The sequence below is a fragment of the Alnus glutinosa genome, chromosome 13 (genome assembly GCF_958979055.1).
Source record: "Alnus glutinosa chromosome 13, dhAlnGlut1.1, whole genome shotgun sequence".
Taxonomy (NCBI): Eukaryota; Viridiplantae; Streptophyta; class Magnoliopsida; order Fagales; family Betulaceae; genus Alnus; species Alnus glutinosa.
Window position 1 is genome coordinate 22,758,753 of NC_084898.1, and position 14,215 is coordinate 22,772,967.

A 14,215-nucleotide genomic window follows, 5' to 3' on the forward strand; every position below is an offset into this window, starting at 1 on the left:
AAGGTTATAGAGGAATTCATTAAATTCAAACAATTGTGAATTTCTACCTAGCCAGCTTATAGTGATAGACGGGTGTGTCGAATTAAATTAAAATTAAACAGCAAAAAAGTCTTAAAATGCTACTTGTAAAAAATTTAGCCGCTTTAAAAACATTTGATATATTAAAATTTGGTTCCTTTTTAACCTACTTTTTATTAATCATTGTTAGTGCATGAAATTTTTGCAAAATTTTATATTGAATGTATATGCACCCAAATATAAAACTGTTGGAAAGTTTTGGCCAATGTAACAATTTTAATTACCCTAAAATCATTTAAAATGCCAAATTTTGATTATTGGGGAGATAATATTTTTGTTTTCAATAATTGTTAAAAAATTTGACACATACCATAATTTTAAGCTTTCGCTTGTCAAATTTTTCAACAATTTCAGCTAGTGATTCAGCGATGATGACATAAACATTAATGATAGTTTAATAATTTGACACATCATAACTTTAAATTGACGAACCTTGTTGCAATTCTAAGATATACTAAAAGGTTTTTGGTTTGATATATAGTTTATGATCGCCATGAAAACTCATGTATGAATCACAATTAGCCATATATACGTATAGTAGTACTTTGTATGATCATCAATATATATATATATATACGGATGGCTCGAAAACTGACACTTACTATTGACATCGTGAACATCAACGATTTGATAAGATTAACTATATTATAGCCAGGTAGCCATTGTTGTTTGCTCAAGCCACAAAAAATAACGTACGAAGCAAAAAACTGAAACAGTACTAAACTGGCCAATGCATGGTGTGAAAAGGATATAGTGAGTCGGAAATCCATCAAACATGATCAATAGGATTTGCTAGGAGAAGGAGGTGCCTAAAAACTCAGTCTAATTCACAAAGTGGCGGTGTTTTGCGTAAATATTGTGGGTGATAGCAAAGCCACACTAGTGGAACTACCTTTTCTCTGTGCCTCGACCACAATCTTTACAGTAGACGCGCTTTTGGACCAGGCCTCTTCCCGTTCCTATATATACCCTCCCTCGATCCCTACCATTCTAAACCATCGCTGTGGGACTCCAACAATATTTTCCCATGGCTAGTCACAAAGTCCTTAGTGTTGTTTTCTTTGTGTCATTGGGTTTAGTTGCTTGTTCTGCGACTAGAGCCCTCCTTGGCTATGGCGCTGTAGGAGAACATGGTGTTGCTGGCTACGCTGGCGGTGCTGGTAGTGGAGCAGGTCGCGGTGCAGGATATGGGGCTGCAGGTGGAATTGGTGGTGGTGGTGGAGGTGGTAGAGGAGGTGGAGGTGGAGGCGGAGCTGCTTATGGTGCTGGTGGTTCTGGATATGGAAGTGGCAGTGGGGAAGGAGGTGGCGCTGGATATGGTGCCGGTGGAGCACACGGTGGTGGAGGCGGTGGAGGAAGGGGTGGAGGTGGCGGTGGCGGTGCTGGTGCAGGAGGTTCTGGTTATGGGAGTGGAGAAGGAGGTGGCGCTGGTAGCGGCTATGGTGCAGGTGCTGCTGGAGGAGGTGGTGGTGGGAGCGGTGGTGGCGGTGGAGCAGGTTATGGTGCCGGAGGAGCACATGGAGGTGGCTATGGTAGTGGTGAAGGAGCCGGTGGAGGTTATGGTGGTGGAGGTTATGGTGGTCATGTTGGCGGTGGCGGTGGCGGCTCTGGTGGCGGCGGAGGCGGTGGTGCTGGGGGTGCAAATGGGGGTGGATATGGAGGAGGTAGTGGGAGTGGAGAGGGTGGTGGATATGGTGGCTACGCCCCTTAAAACTTCCTTCTCACTACATCATTTTCTGAAAAGAATGCATCTTCTTACCTTAATATGAGCACAAAATAAGATGGGCAGGCAAAAAAACAAAAATAAGATTAGTATTGATAAGAGGATGCTTAATTATAATATCTAGGTATTGTATGCATGATTCATGAATACCAGATAATTAAATGCAGTCAAAAAGTTGTATCTAATTATAATGAATTATATGCAGTACCTTCTTTTTTTATGTGTTTTGGTTTTGCTGGGTGCATTGATCCTAATATCTAATTATCTCAAGACTTGATTAATCCAAATAAGAAAATGACTGCGCACTCGTACCAAATCAAATTAATTAATTACGTGCATGGTAATCATTACCAGCCCTAATGGGGTTTGAGGAATGGACCTATTCTATTTTGGCCAAACTACAAGCAAATTAAAAAGGTAGAAGGTGATGATGATAACTTTTAAATATTTCTAACATAATAGATAAATGATTAATAATAATCAAAATTGAATATTATGAATTATTTTTCATCTCTAATAAAATAAGTAAAATATAATTTTTTATTTTATTGTGAATAGTAAGGCTCTTATGTTTATTTACAATTCACACTATAAAGAGTTTTTTTTTTATTTTTTTTTCTTTCTCTCACCTTTCTTCTTTCACTTTCTCTCTCTCTCTCTCTCTTCACACTCTTTCATACACAAAATAATATTTGAAGAAAATAGATAGTAGAAAAGAAAATGTATTAGAGCGTACATTAAAAAATGAGTAGTTAAAATAGAAATTTGTACTTTTTAAGTAATTATTTTGACTATTCCTACCGGAGATCATCTCCATGCTCTTACACACTAATATATATATATATATATATATATATATATATATATATATATATATGGAAAGGGTTTTACGACGAATAATATTATATAAAGAAAAAAAAAAAAAAAAAAAAAAAGAAGTGGTGGTGGATGTATTATAACTTTTATTAGAAAGTTGTCATATAAAATGAGGTGGTAGCTAGTTCATAAAATCATGGGATTTGAGTAGCATTTTTTAATGTAAATTGCTGGATATAATTTCAGTAAAATACGATTGTTTTGGGTGCATGACAAAATGATTGTTTTGGGTGGATGACAAAATAAAAGTAAGTGGTGTTTTGTTTTTCAACAAACCACTTATTTAATGAATAAAGAATAATATCTTAGCCCTAGTGTAGTCGAATCCATATATTAGGGTTTAAGTACATAGATAAATTTGTGAGCTCAAAAATTCTTAATTTTTTTTTCTTTTTTCCAAGCCGGAAGAAGCGAAACACCCCCTAACTAGTGTAATAAATGAGTAATATATGCTACGTATTATTTTTTTATTCTTAAAATTAATGTAACTTTTAAAATTATTATCTAATCAAAGTGGGTGACAAGGTTAATTCACACTTTGAAATTATTTTGGCATGCCATGCATGTCATGCATGCATGTTTTTCTTCGAAATCGAAGAAGGCCGAGGATCGGATAGCCTTTATATGGTCCATGTCATCTGAAGATAACACGTTTTTTTTACCGCGGTGGCCTGGTATGATCGTCGGGCCCTCTCCTCGTTTTGCCCGTTTTGAAAGATAAAATGATACATTGTCATTTGTGAGCTACGAGATAGCGCCACCCCCCCCCCCCCCCCCCCCCACCCCCCCCTATATTGGTTGGCCACTTTTAGACGCTTTTCCAGCGCATGCAAGAGATCGAGGATATTCAACCCTTTTGCCATGTATCACTATTATTTTCTCTTTCGTGTTTTTGGGATATATATCTTGAGCATGAATCACTACTACAAATGGCGAAATTTGCGACAACTTTACCGATGCAAAATTTGTAGATCAATAGAAGGATTTTAGGCGAACTGGGGTGTAGGTTATATCCGATCTTGTTAATGAAGTACTGTCTGAGTTTGAATGAAAGAGACTGCAATGTTGTTGAATAATAAACTTAATTTTAATAACATTTATTTGAGTATTTTGTTATTCTTGTAAGTTACTAAGAAGTGATTTGAAGAGGTTATATTTTTTGGGTTTTCAAGAATTATTTTACACAGAAGTTACATGGGAGTTATTTGAGATGTAAATAAATAGAGTTAATGTGAAGAACTTAGAAGGGTCATTTGTGTCCTATATATACTCATACATATAAGTAATTAAGTTAATTTTAATTAAGTTGAGTGAAAGAATACAAAATCCTTTATCAATTTATTGTCTCTCTTCCCTTTCACCCTCTCTCTCTTAGTGTATGTATGGTTTCAATTTCCAACAAATGTTTTGCCACTTGGTGTAATATTGCCGACAGTCATCGATCACATTCACATCATAGTGCGTAATCATTAGTAGATCCAATGCCTGTTCTGTGATCACATGCAAGGCTCTGTGGACAGTCACATAGAAGATTCTTTTATATTTTTCTTCACAAGATCGATGCCACGACTGAAAGCATTTCACACTGCGTAGGTTTCAGGTTTGAACTCTTCTGTTAGTGACATATAGTTTAATGATGTACCACAGATTCTCCATTTTACGTTTGTGGATCCTACCATAAATATATAGGCCATCAATTCTTTCTTTTCTTTTTTTCTTGTTTCTATTAGCACCTAATTAATCAAATGCCCACATTGCAGGGTCGTAAAAATATATTGAATGGCTTCAGAAACTAGTCCAGGAACCCTGGCCTATTCAGTTATATACATTCAAAAACCAGTAAAAAGTGTTCATCCTCACACACACACAGAGAGAGAGAGAGAGAGAGAGAGAGAGAGAGAGAGAGAGAGAGAGAGAGAGAGAGAGAGAGAGACGGTAACTCTTTACAATCTGCCCGTAAAAAAGCAGAGACCAGATTTTGAAACATACTTCAAAACCTCAACTCTCAACAACATTATAGAACAAAACAACCTATACCAAAATTTGGAGATTAATCCCCAATTAGAGCAAATGTGTATATTACCCTTAGTTTTCCTAAATTTGCCTTTACCCATAGTACGGACTCTAATCACCATCTTTATTTTCTGTAGAAGCTGGTCCGCAGAAAGTGGATGATTTGCATGTTTAATAGCATTCACGTTCCGCTATATGAAAAACAGCATACCCAAAAGCTCTAAAAACTTTCTTCTGCCAGTTCTTTAGCTCTTCATTCACCCTTCATTCACCACATCTTCCCAACTAAATGCTGGAGCAGCAACATCAGACAAGGTCATGAAATTTTTTCAAATACGGCCACTATAGCTGCAAGGAATAAATAAGTGGTCTCTATCTTCAATAAAGTGCCCTTCAAGCAATAAACACACTTCATACACTTCATACACTTCATATCCCCTTGATAACCCCACTTAAACAACTTATCACTGGTTTTTAATAACACATTTTTCGATCATTGCCAACCCAAGAACACTACCCCATGTGTTGGAATTGTAAGAGGGAACCAAATTAAAGACCACATACCAATCCACACATCCATGTTTTTCTCGCAAAGCATCCTAAAGTATCAATATATACTAGAATAATTAAGATCAAGTGCTATCATCAGTGAGTTTAATTACATCTCTATTTTTTCTTTTGTGTGCATGTTGTTATCGTATATATACGTTGCAAAATGCAAGGGGCCAATGCATCACATTGGTTGACATTGAATTTTTAATCCAACTGGATCGATCGTGAAACAAAGATGGTAAACTACTTAGCCAGCTGTACCTTCTGGAACCTCTAGTGATGGCAGTTTGCATTCTTTTCTTTTTCTTTTTTTTTTTTTAAACAAAGAAATAACTTTCATTATAATCTGAAAAGCTATAATTAGAGGTACAAATACTCCTAAAAATAAAGTAAATGACTAATTCCTGACTTGGTTAATTTAATGTTAATTTATTAATTCTTTGGTTAATTCAAACAACTAATGTGAAATTCTGCCTAGCTAGCTTATGGTGACAGACGGGTGTATCGAATTAAATTAACATTAACCAGCAAAAAAGTCGTAAAATACTACTTGTCAAAAATTAAGCCACTTTAAAACCATTTTTTATATTAAATTTTGGTTATTTTTTAACCTATTTTTTTATTAATTATTGTTAGTGAAATTTTTGCAAAGTTTTATATTGAATGTATATGCACCCAAATATAAAACTGGAGGAAAGTTTTGGCCTATGTAACAATTTTAATTACCCTAAAACCATTTAAAATGCTAAATTTTGATTATTAATTGGGAAGGTAATTTTTTTTTTTAATGATCGTTTAAAAATTTGACCCATATCATAATTTGAAGCTTTCACTTGTCAATTTTTCAACAATTTCAGCTAGTAATTGAGCGATGATCGATGACATAAATATTAATGATTGTTTAATAATTTGACACACATCATAACTTTAAATTGACGACACTTGTTGCAATTCTAAGATATACTCTAGAAGGTTTTTGCTTTGATATATAGTTTATGATCACCATGAAAACTCATTTATATATGAATCACAATTAGTCATATATACGTACAGTAGTACTTTGTATGATCATCGATCAATATATATATACGGGTGGCTCGAAAACTGACACTTGCTATAGACATCGTGACCATCAACGATCTGTTAAGATTAACTATATTATAGCCAGGTAGCCATTGTTGTTTGCTCAAGCCACAAAAATAACGTACGAAGCAAAAAAGTGAAAAAGTACTAAACTGGCCAATGCATGGTGTGAAAAGGATATAGTGAGTCGGAAATCCATCAAACACGATCAATAGGATTAGCTAGGAGAATTGGGTGTCTAAAAACTGATCAGCCTAATTCACAAAGTGGCTGTGTTTTGCGTAAATATTGTGGGTGACAGCAAAATCACACTAGTGGAACTACCTTTTCTGTGTGCCTCGACCACACTCTTTACAGTACCAGACGCGCTTTTGGACCAGGCCTCTTCCCGTTCCTATATATACCCTCCCTCGATCCCTACCATTCTAAACCATCACTGTGGGACTCCAACAATATTTTCCCATGGCTAATCACAAAGTCCTTAGTGTTGTTTTCTTTGTGTCATTGGGTTTAGTTGCTTGTTCTGCGACTAGAGCCCTCCTTGGCTATGGCGCTGTAGGAGAACATGGTGTTGCTGGCTACGCTGGCGGTGCTGGTAGTGGAGCAGGTGGCGGTGCAGGATATGGGGCTGCAGGTGGAATTGGCGGTGGTGGCGGAGGTGGTAGCGGAGGTGGAGGCGGAGCTGCTTATGGTGCTGGTGGTGCTGGATATGGAAGTGGCAGTGGGGAAGGAGGTGGCGCTGGATATGGTACTGGTGGAGCACACAGTGGTGGAGGTGGTGGAGGAAGCGGTGGAGGTGGCGGTGGCGGTGCTGGTGCAGGAGGTGCTGGTTATGGGAGCGGAGAAGGAGGAGGTGCCGGTAGCGGCTATGGTGCAGGTGCTGCTGGAGGAGGTGGTGGTGGGAGCGGTGGCGGCAGTGGATCAGGTTATGGTGCTGGAGGAGCACATGGAGGTGGGTATGGTAGTGGAGAAGGAGCCGGTGGAGGTTATGGTGGTGGAGCTGCTGGTGGCGGTGGGGGCTCTGGTGGCGGCGGAGGTGGTGGTGCTGGGGGTGCAAATGGGGGTGGATATGGAGGAGGTAGTGGGAGTGGAGAGGGTGGTGGACATGGTGGCTACTCCCCTTAAAACTTCCTTCTCATTACATCATTTTCTGAAAAGAATGCATCTTCTTACCCTAATATGAGCAAAAAATAAGATGCGCAGGAAAAAAAACAAAAACACAAAAATAAGATTAGTATTGATCAGAGGATGCTTATAATATCTAAGTATTGTATGCATATATGTTTCATGAATGCCAGATAATGCACTCAAGTTTTATCTAATTATAATGAATTATATGCAGTACCTTCTTCTTCTTTTTCTGTCTTTTGGTTATGCTTGGTGCATTGATCAAGTTATCAAAATCTCAAAAGTTGATTAATCCAAATAAGAAAATGACTGCGCACTCGTACCAAATCAAGTTAATTAATTACGTGCATGATAATCATAATTACCAGCCCTAATTAATGGGGTATGAGGAATGGACCTATTCTATTTTGGCCAAACTACAAGCAAGAAAGTGAAAGGTGATGATGTTCGCTTAGAGTATCTTTAACCAAATATATAAAGGGTTGATAATAATTAAATTTGACAACTATGAATTATTTTTCGTCTCAAGCAGATTAAGTAGAATATAATGTTTCTTTCTAGTGTAAATAGTAAATAGATAGAAGATCCTATTTACTATTCACACTACAAACAATTTTTTTATTGTTTTCTTTCTCTCCCAATTTTCACTTTCTTCTACACAAAATAATATTTAAAGAATATAAATAATAGAATAGAGAATCTGTTGAAGAGAGTATAGAAAAAACAGTAGATAAAGACTAAAGTAGAGAATTGTATTTTTTTAATAGCTACTTTGACTATTATTGTTACAGATACTCTTAGAGCATTTCCAACAGAATAGACAAATGATTCATAATAATCAAATTTGATTATTATGAGTCATTTTTTGTCTCCAGCTCAATAGGTGGAATATAATTTTTCCTTCTATTGTGAATAGGAAGAATCTATTTATTATTCACACTACAAAGAGTTTTTTTATTATTTTCTTTCTCTCCCTTTCCTTCTTTCACTCTCTCTCTCCCTCTTTCTTTCACACTCTTTCTCACACAAAACAATATTTAAAGAAAATAGAGAGTAGAATAGAGAATCGGTTGAAGTGTGTGTAGAAAAATGAGTAGCTAAAATAGAAATTTATACTTTTTAAATAGTTATTTTGACTATTCTTACTAGAAATGCTCTTACATACTAAAATATGTAATATATATCAAAAGGGTTTTATCTTAATTATGACGGTTTTGAATAGAATAATATTATATAAAGAAAAAAGTGGTGGTGGATGTATTAATATAACATTTATTAGAAAGTTGTTATATAAAATGAGCTGGTAGCTAGTTCATAAAATTATGGGATTTGAGTAGCAAATTTTAATATAAATTGCTGGATATAATTTCAATAAAATACGATTGTTTTGAGTGCATGACAAAATAAAAGAAAGTGGGGTTTTGTTTTTCAACAAACCCCTTATTTTATGAATAAAGAATAATATCTTAGCCTTATAAGGGTTTATAATATCTTAGCCTTATAAAGAAATTAGTGTAGTCGAATCCATATATTAGGGTTTAAATACACAGATAAATTTGTGAGCACAAAAATTCTTCATTTCTTTTTTCTTTTTTCTAAGCCCAAAAAAGTGAAATGCCCCTAACTAGTGTATATAATAAATGAGTAATATTATATGCTACGTATCATCATTTTATTTTTAAAGTTGATGTAACTTTTAAAATTACCATTGAATTATGATCCAATTAAAATGTGTGACAAGGTTAATTTACACACTTTGAGATATTGACATGCTGTTTTTCTTTGAAATCGAAGAAGGCCGAGGATCGATAGCCTATATATAGTGCATATTATCCAAAGGGAACACGCTTTTTCGACCGTGCACGGTGGTATGATCGCCAGGCCCTCTCCTCGTTTCACCAATTTTGAAAGATAAAAAAAATGGTACATTGCATTACTCATAATAAATGCCTTTAAGGAGTTTAAAAGACTTTAAAAATCATGTTCAAAGACACGGGGCTTTAGCATTGAAGCAGTAAGAAATGAAAATCTTGTAGTGGGGATTTGTGAGCTAGGATTGAGCCCTCGCTAAGAAACAAAAATCATGGTCAAAGACTGCAATGTGATATAAAATGAGAAAATAATAAATTAGTCCATTGATTTTAATTAGATTGTTAGTTTTATTTGAATTTAATAATGGCCTTGGCCCAGAATCAGTCATTGTAGTTTAATTTATATGTAATTCAATAATGAGCTTAGCCCTTAGTCGCATTAGGGTTAGAGTTAGGGTTTAATTTTTGAGTCTATTCAAACATAATGTTCTATTGTAATAGACAGTTTATGATGAATTAAGAAAACAGTTTTGTTCCTATGAGGTGTGACTCCTCTCTTTTTTTTTTTTTGTGGTGAGACGCTGCTAAGGCCAATGAAAGGCAGGTTTGTGCTATCATCTTCGTTAATTTAGTGAGACTCTAAATTAACGTAGATTTATTTTTATTTTATGGTTTTTTGTTTTTCCTCCTGCATCACGATGTTTTGCCACTTGGTGTAATGCCGAGAACCATCGCATTCACATCATTGTACGTAATCATTAGTAGAACCAATGCATGTTCTGTGATCACAAGGCTCTGTGGACAGTCGCATAGAAGATTCTTTTACATCTTTCTTCACAAGATCGATACCACGACTGAAAGCATTTCACACTGCGTAGGTTTCAGGTTTGAACTCTTCTGTCAGTGACATATAGTTTAATGATGTACCACAGGCCGGTCCTCCATTTTACGTTTGTGGATCCTACGTACCATATATATAGGCCATCAATTCTTTCTTTTCTTTTCTTTTTTTCTTGTTTCTATTAGCACCTAATTAATCAAATGCCCACATTGCAGGGTCGTAAAAATATATTGACTTTGATTATCACATCTTTCCAATTTCAAGCTGCAATTATGGATGATTGAATGGCTTCAGAAACTACTCCAGGAACCCCCAGAGAGAGAGAGAGAGAGAGAGAGAGAGAGAGAGAGACGGTAACTCTTTACAATCTGCCCCAAAAAAAGCAGAGACTAGATTTTGAAACATACTTCAAAACCTCAACTCTCAGCAACATTGTAGAACAAAACAACCTATACCAAAATTTGGAGATTAATCCCCCAATTTTAGCAAATGTGTATATTACCCTTAGTTTTCCTAAATTTGCCTTTACCCATAGTACGGACTCTAATCACCATCTTTATGTTCGATCTGTAGAAGCTGGTCCTCAGAAAGTGGATGATTTGCATGTTTAATAGCATTCATGTTCCGCTATATGAAAAACAGCATATCCAATAAAAGCTCTAAAAACTTTCTTCCCCCAGTTCTTCAGCTCTTCATTCACCCTTCATTCACCACATCTTTCCAACTGAATGGGGGAGCAGCAACATCAGACAAGGTCATGAAATTTTTTTCAAATACGGCCACTATAGCTGCAAGCAAAAAATAAGTGGTCTCTATCTTCAATAAATTAAAGGGCCTGCAAAACACACACTTCATATCCGATCCCCCTGATAACCTCACTTCAACAACTTATCACTGGTTTTTAATAACATATTTTTCGATCATTTCCAACCCAAGAACCACCCCATGTGTTGGAATTGTAAGAGGGAACCAAATTAAAGACCACAAATCCACACATTCATGTTTTTCTCGCAAAGCACCCAAGTATCAATATATATACTAGAATAAGATCAAGTGCTATCATCAGTGAGTTTAATTACATCTTTTATTTTTCCTTTTGTGTGCATGTTGTTATCGTCTATATATATATATATATATATACGTTGCAAAATGCAAGGGGACAATATATCGCATTGGTTGACATTGAATTTTTAATCCAACTGGATCGTGAAACAAAATAAGATGGTAAACTAATTAGCCAGCTGTACGTACCTTCTGGAACCTCTAGTGATGGCAGTTTGCCTTCCATTTATTCTTTGGTTAATAATTAGCTTCATCATTAAACCCATACAATATAATAATTAGAAGAAAAAAAAAACCATACAATATAATAATTAATACAAAACGCATTAACCATATATATGTGTAATATGGCTATTATCTTCCAATTAATAAGCATGCGAAAGTGGTGATTGCTAAGGGATTAGTGGGTACGTAATCATTATGCACTACATACATTAATCATAAGATCTTATCTCACCACGTACTACAAGAAAAGAATATACATAAATATAAAATAATAATAAATAAAAAAGAAAGTAAAGAAAGGTTATAGTTGAATTCATTAAATTCAAACAACTGTGAATTTCGACTTAGCTAGCTTATGGTGACAGACAGATGTATCGAGTTAGATTAGCATTAAACAACAAAAAAATCGTAAAATGCTATTTGTCAAAAATTTAGCAACTTTAAAACCATTTTATATATTAAATTTTGGTTCTTTTTTAAACTACTTTTTATTAATCATTGTTAGTGAAATTTTTGCAAAGTTTTATATTGAATGTATATGCACTCAATTAAATATAAAACTGTTGGAAAGTTTTGGCCTATGTAACAATTTTAATTATCCTAAAACCATTTAATTAAAATGCTAAATTTTGATTATTTGGGAGGTAATTTTTTTTTTTTCAATGATTGTTTAAAAATTTGACACACATCATAATTTTAAGCTTTCACTTGTCAAATTTTTCAGCAATTTCAGCTAGTGATTCCGCGATTATACATAATTAAATATTAATGATAGTTTAATAATTTGACACACATCATAACTTTAAATTGACGACACTCGTTGCAATTCTAAGATATACTCTAGAAGGTTTTTGCTTTGATATATAGTTTAATTATGATCACCATGAAAAGTCATGTATGAATCGAATCACAATTAGCCATATATACGTACAGTACTTTGTATGATCAATATATATATACGGGTGGCTCGAAAACTGACACTTGCTATTGACATCGTGAACATGTAGAATTACTCTATAGTTTATGATCACTATGAAAAGTCATGTATGAATCACAATTAGCCATATATATACGTACAGATTAGCCATATATATACGTACGTACAGTACTTTAATTTGTATGATCATCAATATATATATATACGGGTGGCTCGAAAACTGACACTTGCTATTGACATCGTGAACATCAACGATTTGTTAAGATTAACTATGTTATAGCCAGGTAGCCATTGTCGTTTGCTCAAGCCACAAAAATAAAGAAGCAAAAAAGTGAAAAAGTACTAAACTGGCCAATGCATGGTGTGAAAAGGATATAGTGAGGCGGAAATCCATCAAACACGATCAATAGGATTAGGAGAATTAGGTGTCTAAAAACTCAGCCTAATTCACAAAGTGGCTATGTTTTGCGTAAATATTGTGGGTGACAGCAAAATCACACTAGTGGAACTACCTTTTCTCTGTGTCTCGCGCGACCACACTCTTTACAGTAGACGCGCTTTTGGACCAGGCCTCTTCCCGTTCCTATATATACCCACCCTCGATCCCTACCATTCTAAACCATCGCTGTGGGACTCCAACAATATTGTCCCATGGCTAATCACAAAGTCCTTAGTGTTGTTTTCTTTGTGTCATTGGGTTTAGTTGCTTGTTCTGCGACTAGAGCCCTCCTTGGCTATGGCGCTGTAGGAGAACATGGTGTTTCTGGCTACGCTAGCGGTGCTGGTAGTGGAGCAGGTGGTGGTGCAGGATATGGGGCTGCAGGTGGAATTGGTGGTGGTGGCGGAGGTGGTAGCGGAGGTGGAGGTGGAGGCGGAGCTGCTTATGGTGCTGGTGGTGCTGGATATGGAAGTGGCAGTGGGGAAGGAGGTGGCGCTGGATATGGTACTGGTGGAGCACACAGTGGTGGAGGCGGTGGAGGAAGCGGTGGAGGTGGCGGTGGCGGTGCTGGTGCAGGAGGTGCTGGTTATGGGAGCGGAGAAGGAGGTGGTGCTGGTAGCGGCTATGGTGCAGGTGCTGCTGGAGGAGGTGGTGGTGGGAGCGGTGGTGGCGGTGGATCAGGTTATGGTGCTGGAGGAGCACATGGAGGTGGGTATGGTAGTGGAGAAGGAGCCGGTGGAGGTTATGGTGGTGGAGCTGCTGGTGGCGGTGGCGGCTCTGGTGGAGGCGGAGGTGGTGGTGCTGGGGGTGCAAATGGGGGTGGATATGGAGGAGGTAGTGGGAGTGGAGAGGGTGGTGGACATGGTGGCTACGCCCCTTAAAACTTCCTTCTCACTATATCATTTTCTGAAAAGAATGCACATCTTCTTACCCTAATTAATATGAACAAAAAATAAGATGCGCAGGAAAAATTAAAAACAAAAAATTCAAAAATAAGATTAGTATTGATAAGAGGATGCTTATAATATCTAAGTATTGTATGCATGATTCATGAATGCCAGATAAATGTACTCAAAAAGTCGTATCTAATTATAATGAATTATATGCAGTACCTTCTTTTTTCTGTCTTTTGGTTATGCTTGGTGCTTTGATCAAGTTATCAAAATCTCAAAACATGATTAATCTAAATAATTAGAAAATGACTGCGCACTCGTACCAAATCAAGTTAATTAATTACGTGCATGGTAATCATTACCATCCCTAATTGGGTAATGAAAATAAAAGAAAATAAAGATGGAATCTATTGAATATAGTATAGAAAAAAAGTAGTTAAAGTAAAAAATTATTGAATTTTATCTCCAACAGAATAGATAAATAATTCATAATAGTCATTTTTTGTCTCCAGCTCAATATATAGACTGAATATAATTTTTCCTTCTAATGTGAA

At 36.0% G+C, this 14,215-nt stretch overlaps 3 protein-coding genes across 3 annotated transcripts; all 3 read left to right on the top strand.

Annotated features, from left to right (window-relative positions):
• Positions 1-1,054: 1,054 nt before the first annotated feature.
• LOC133855001 (glycine-rich cell wall structural protein 1.0-like) lies at positions 1,055-2,021 on the top strand. The gene has a single exon (XM_062291295.1). The coding sequence runs from the start codon at positions 1,106-1,108 to the stop codon at positions 1,787-1,789; it is 684 nt and encodes a 227-aa protein (XP_062147279.1). The 5' UTR covers positions 1,055-1,105; the 3' UTR covers positions 1,790-2,021.
• A 4,707-nt stretch (positions 2,022-6,728) lies between these two features.
• On the top strand, positions 6,729-7,647 carry LOC133854693 (glycine-rich cell wall structural protein 1.8-like). The gene has a single exon (XM_062290950.1). It carries the CDS (start codon positions 6,788-6,790, stop codon positions 7,448-7,450), a length of 663 nt encoding a protein of 220 aa, XP_062146934.1. The 5' UTR covers positions 6,729-6,787; the 3' UTR covers positions 7,451-7,647.
• A 5,298-nt stretch (positions 7,648-12,945) lies between these two features.
• On the top strand, positions 12,946-13,891 carry LOC133853756 (glycine-rich cell wall structural protein 1.8-like). The gene has a single exon (XM_062289773.1). It carries the CDS (start codon positions 12,981-12,983, stop codon positions 13,647-13,649), a length of 669 nt encoding a protein of 222 aa, XP_062145757.1. The 5' UTR covers positions 12,946-12,980; the 3' UTR covers positions 13,650-13,891.
• The last annotated feature ends 324 nt before the right edge of the window (positions 13,892-14,215 follow it).

Coding starts and splice junctions, on each gene's coding strand:
- LOC133855001 (XM_062291295.1), top strand. CDS start 1,106: ATGGCTAGTCACAAAGTCCTTAGTGTTGTTTTCTTTGTGTCATTGGGT.
- LOC133854693 (XM_062290950.1), top strand. CDS start 6,788: ATGGCTAATCACAAAGTCCTTAGTGTTGTTTTCTTTGTGTCATTGGGT.
- LOC133853756 (XM_062289773.1), top strand. CDS start 12,981: ATGGCTAATCACAAAGTCCTTAGTGTTGTTTTCTTTGTGTCATTGGGT.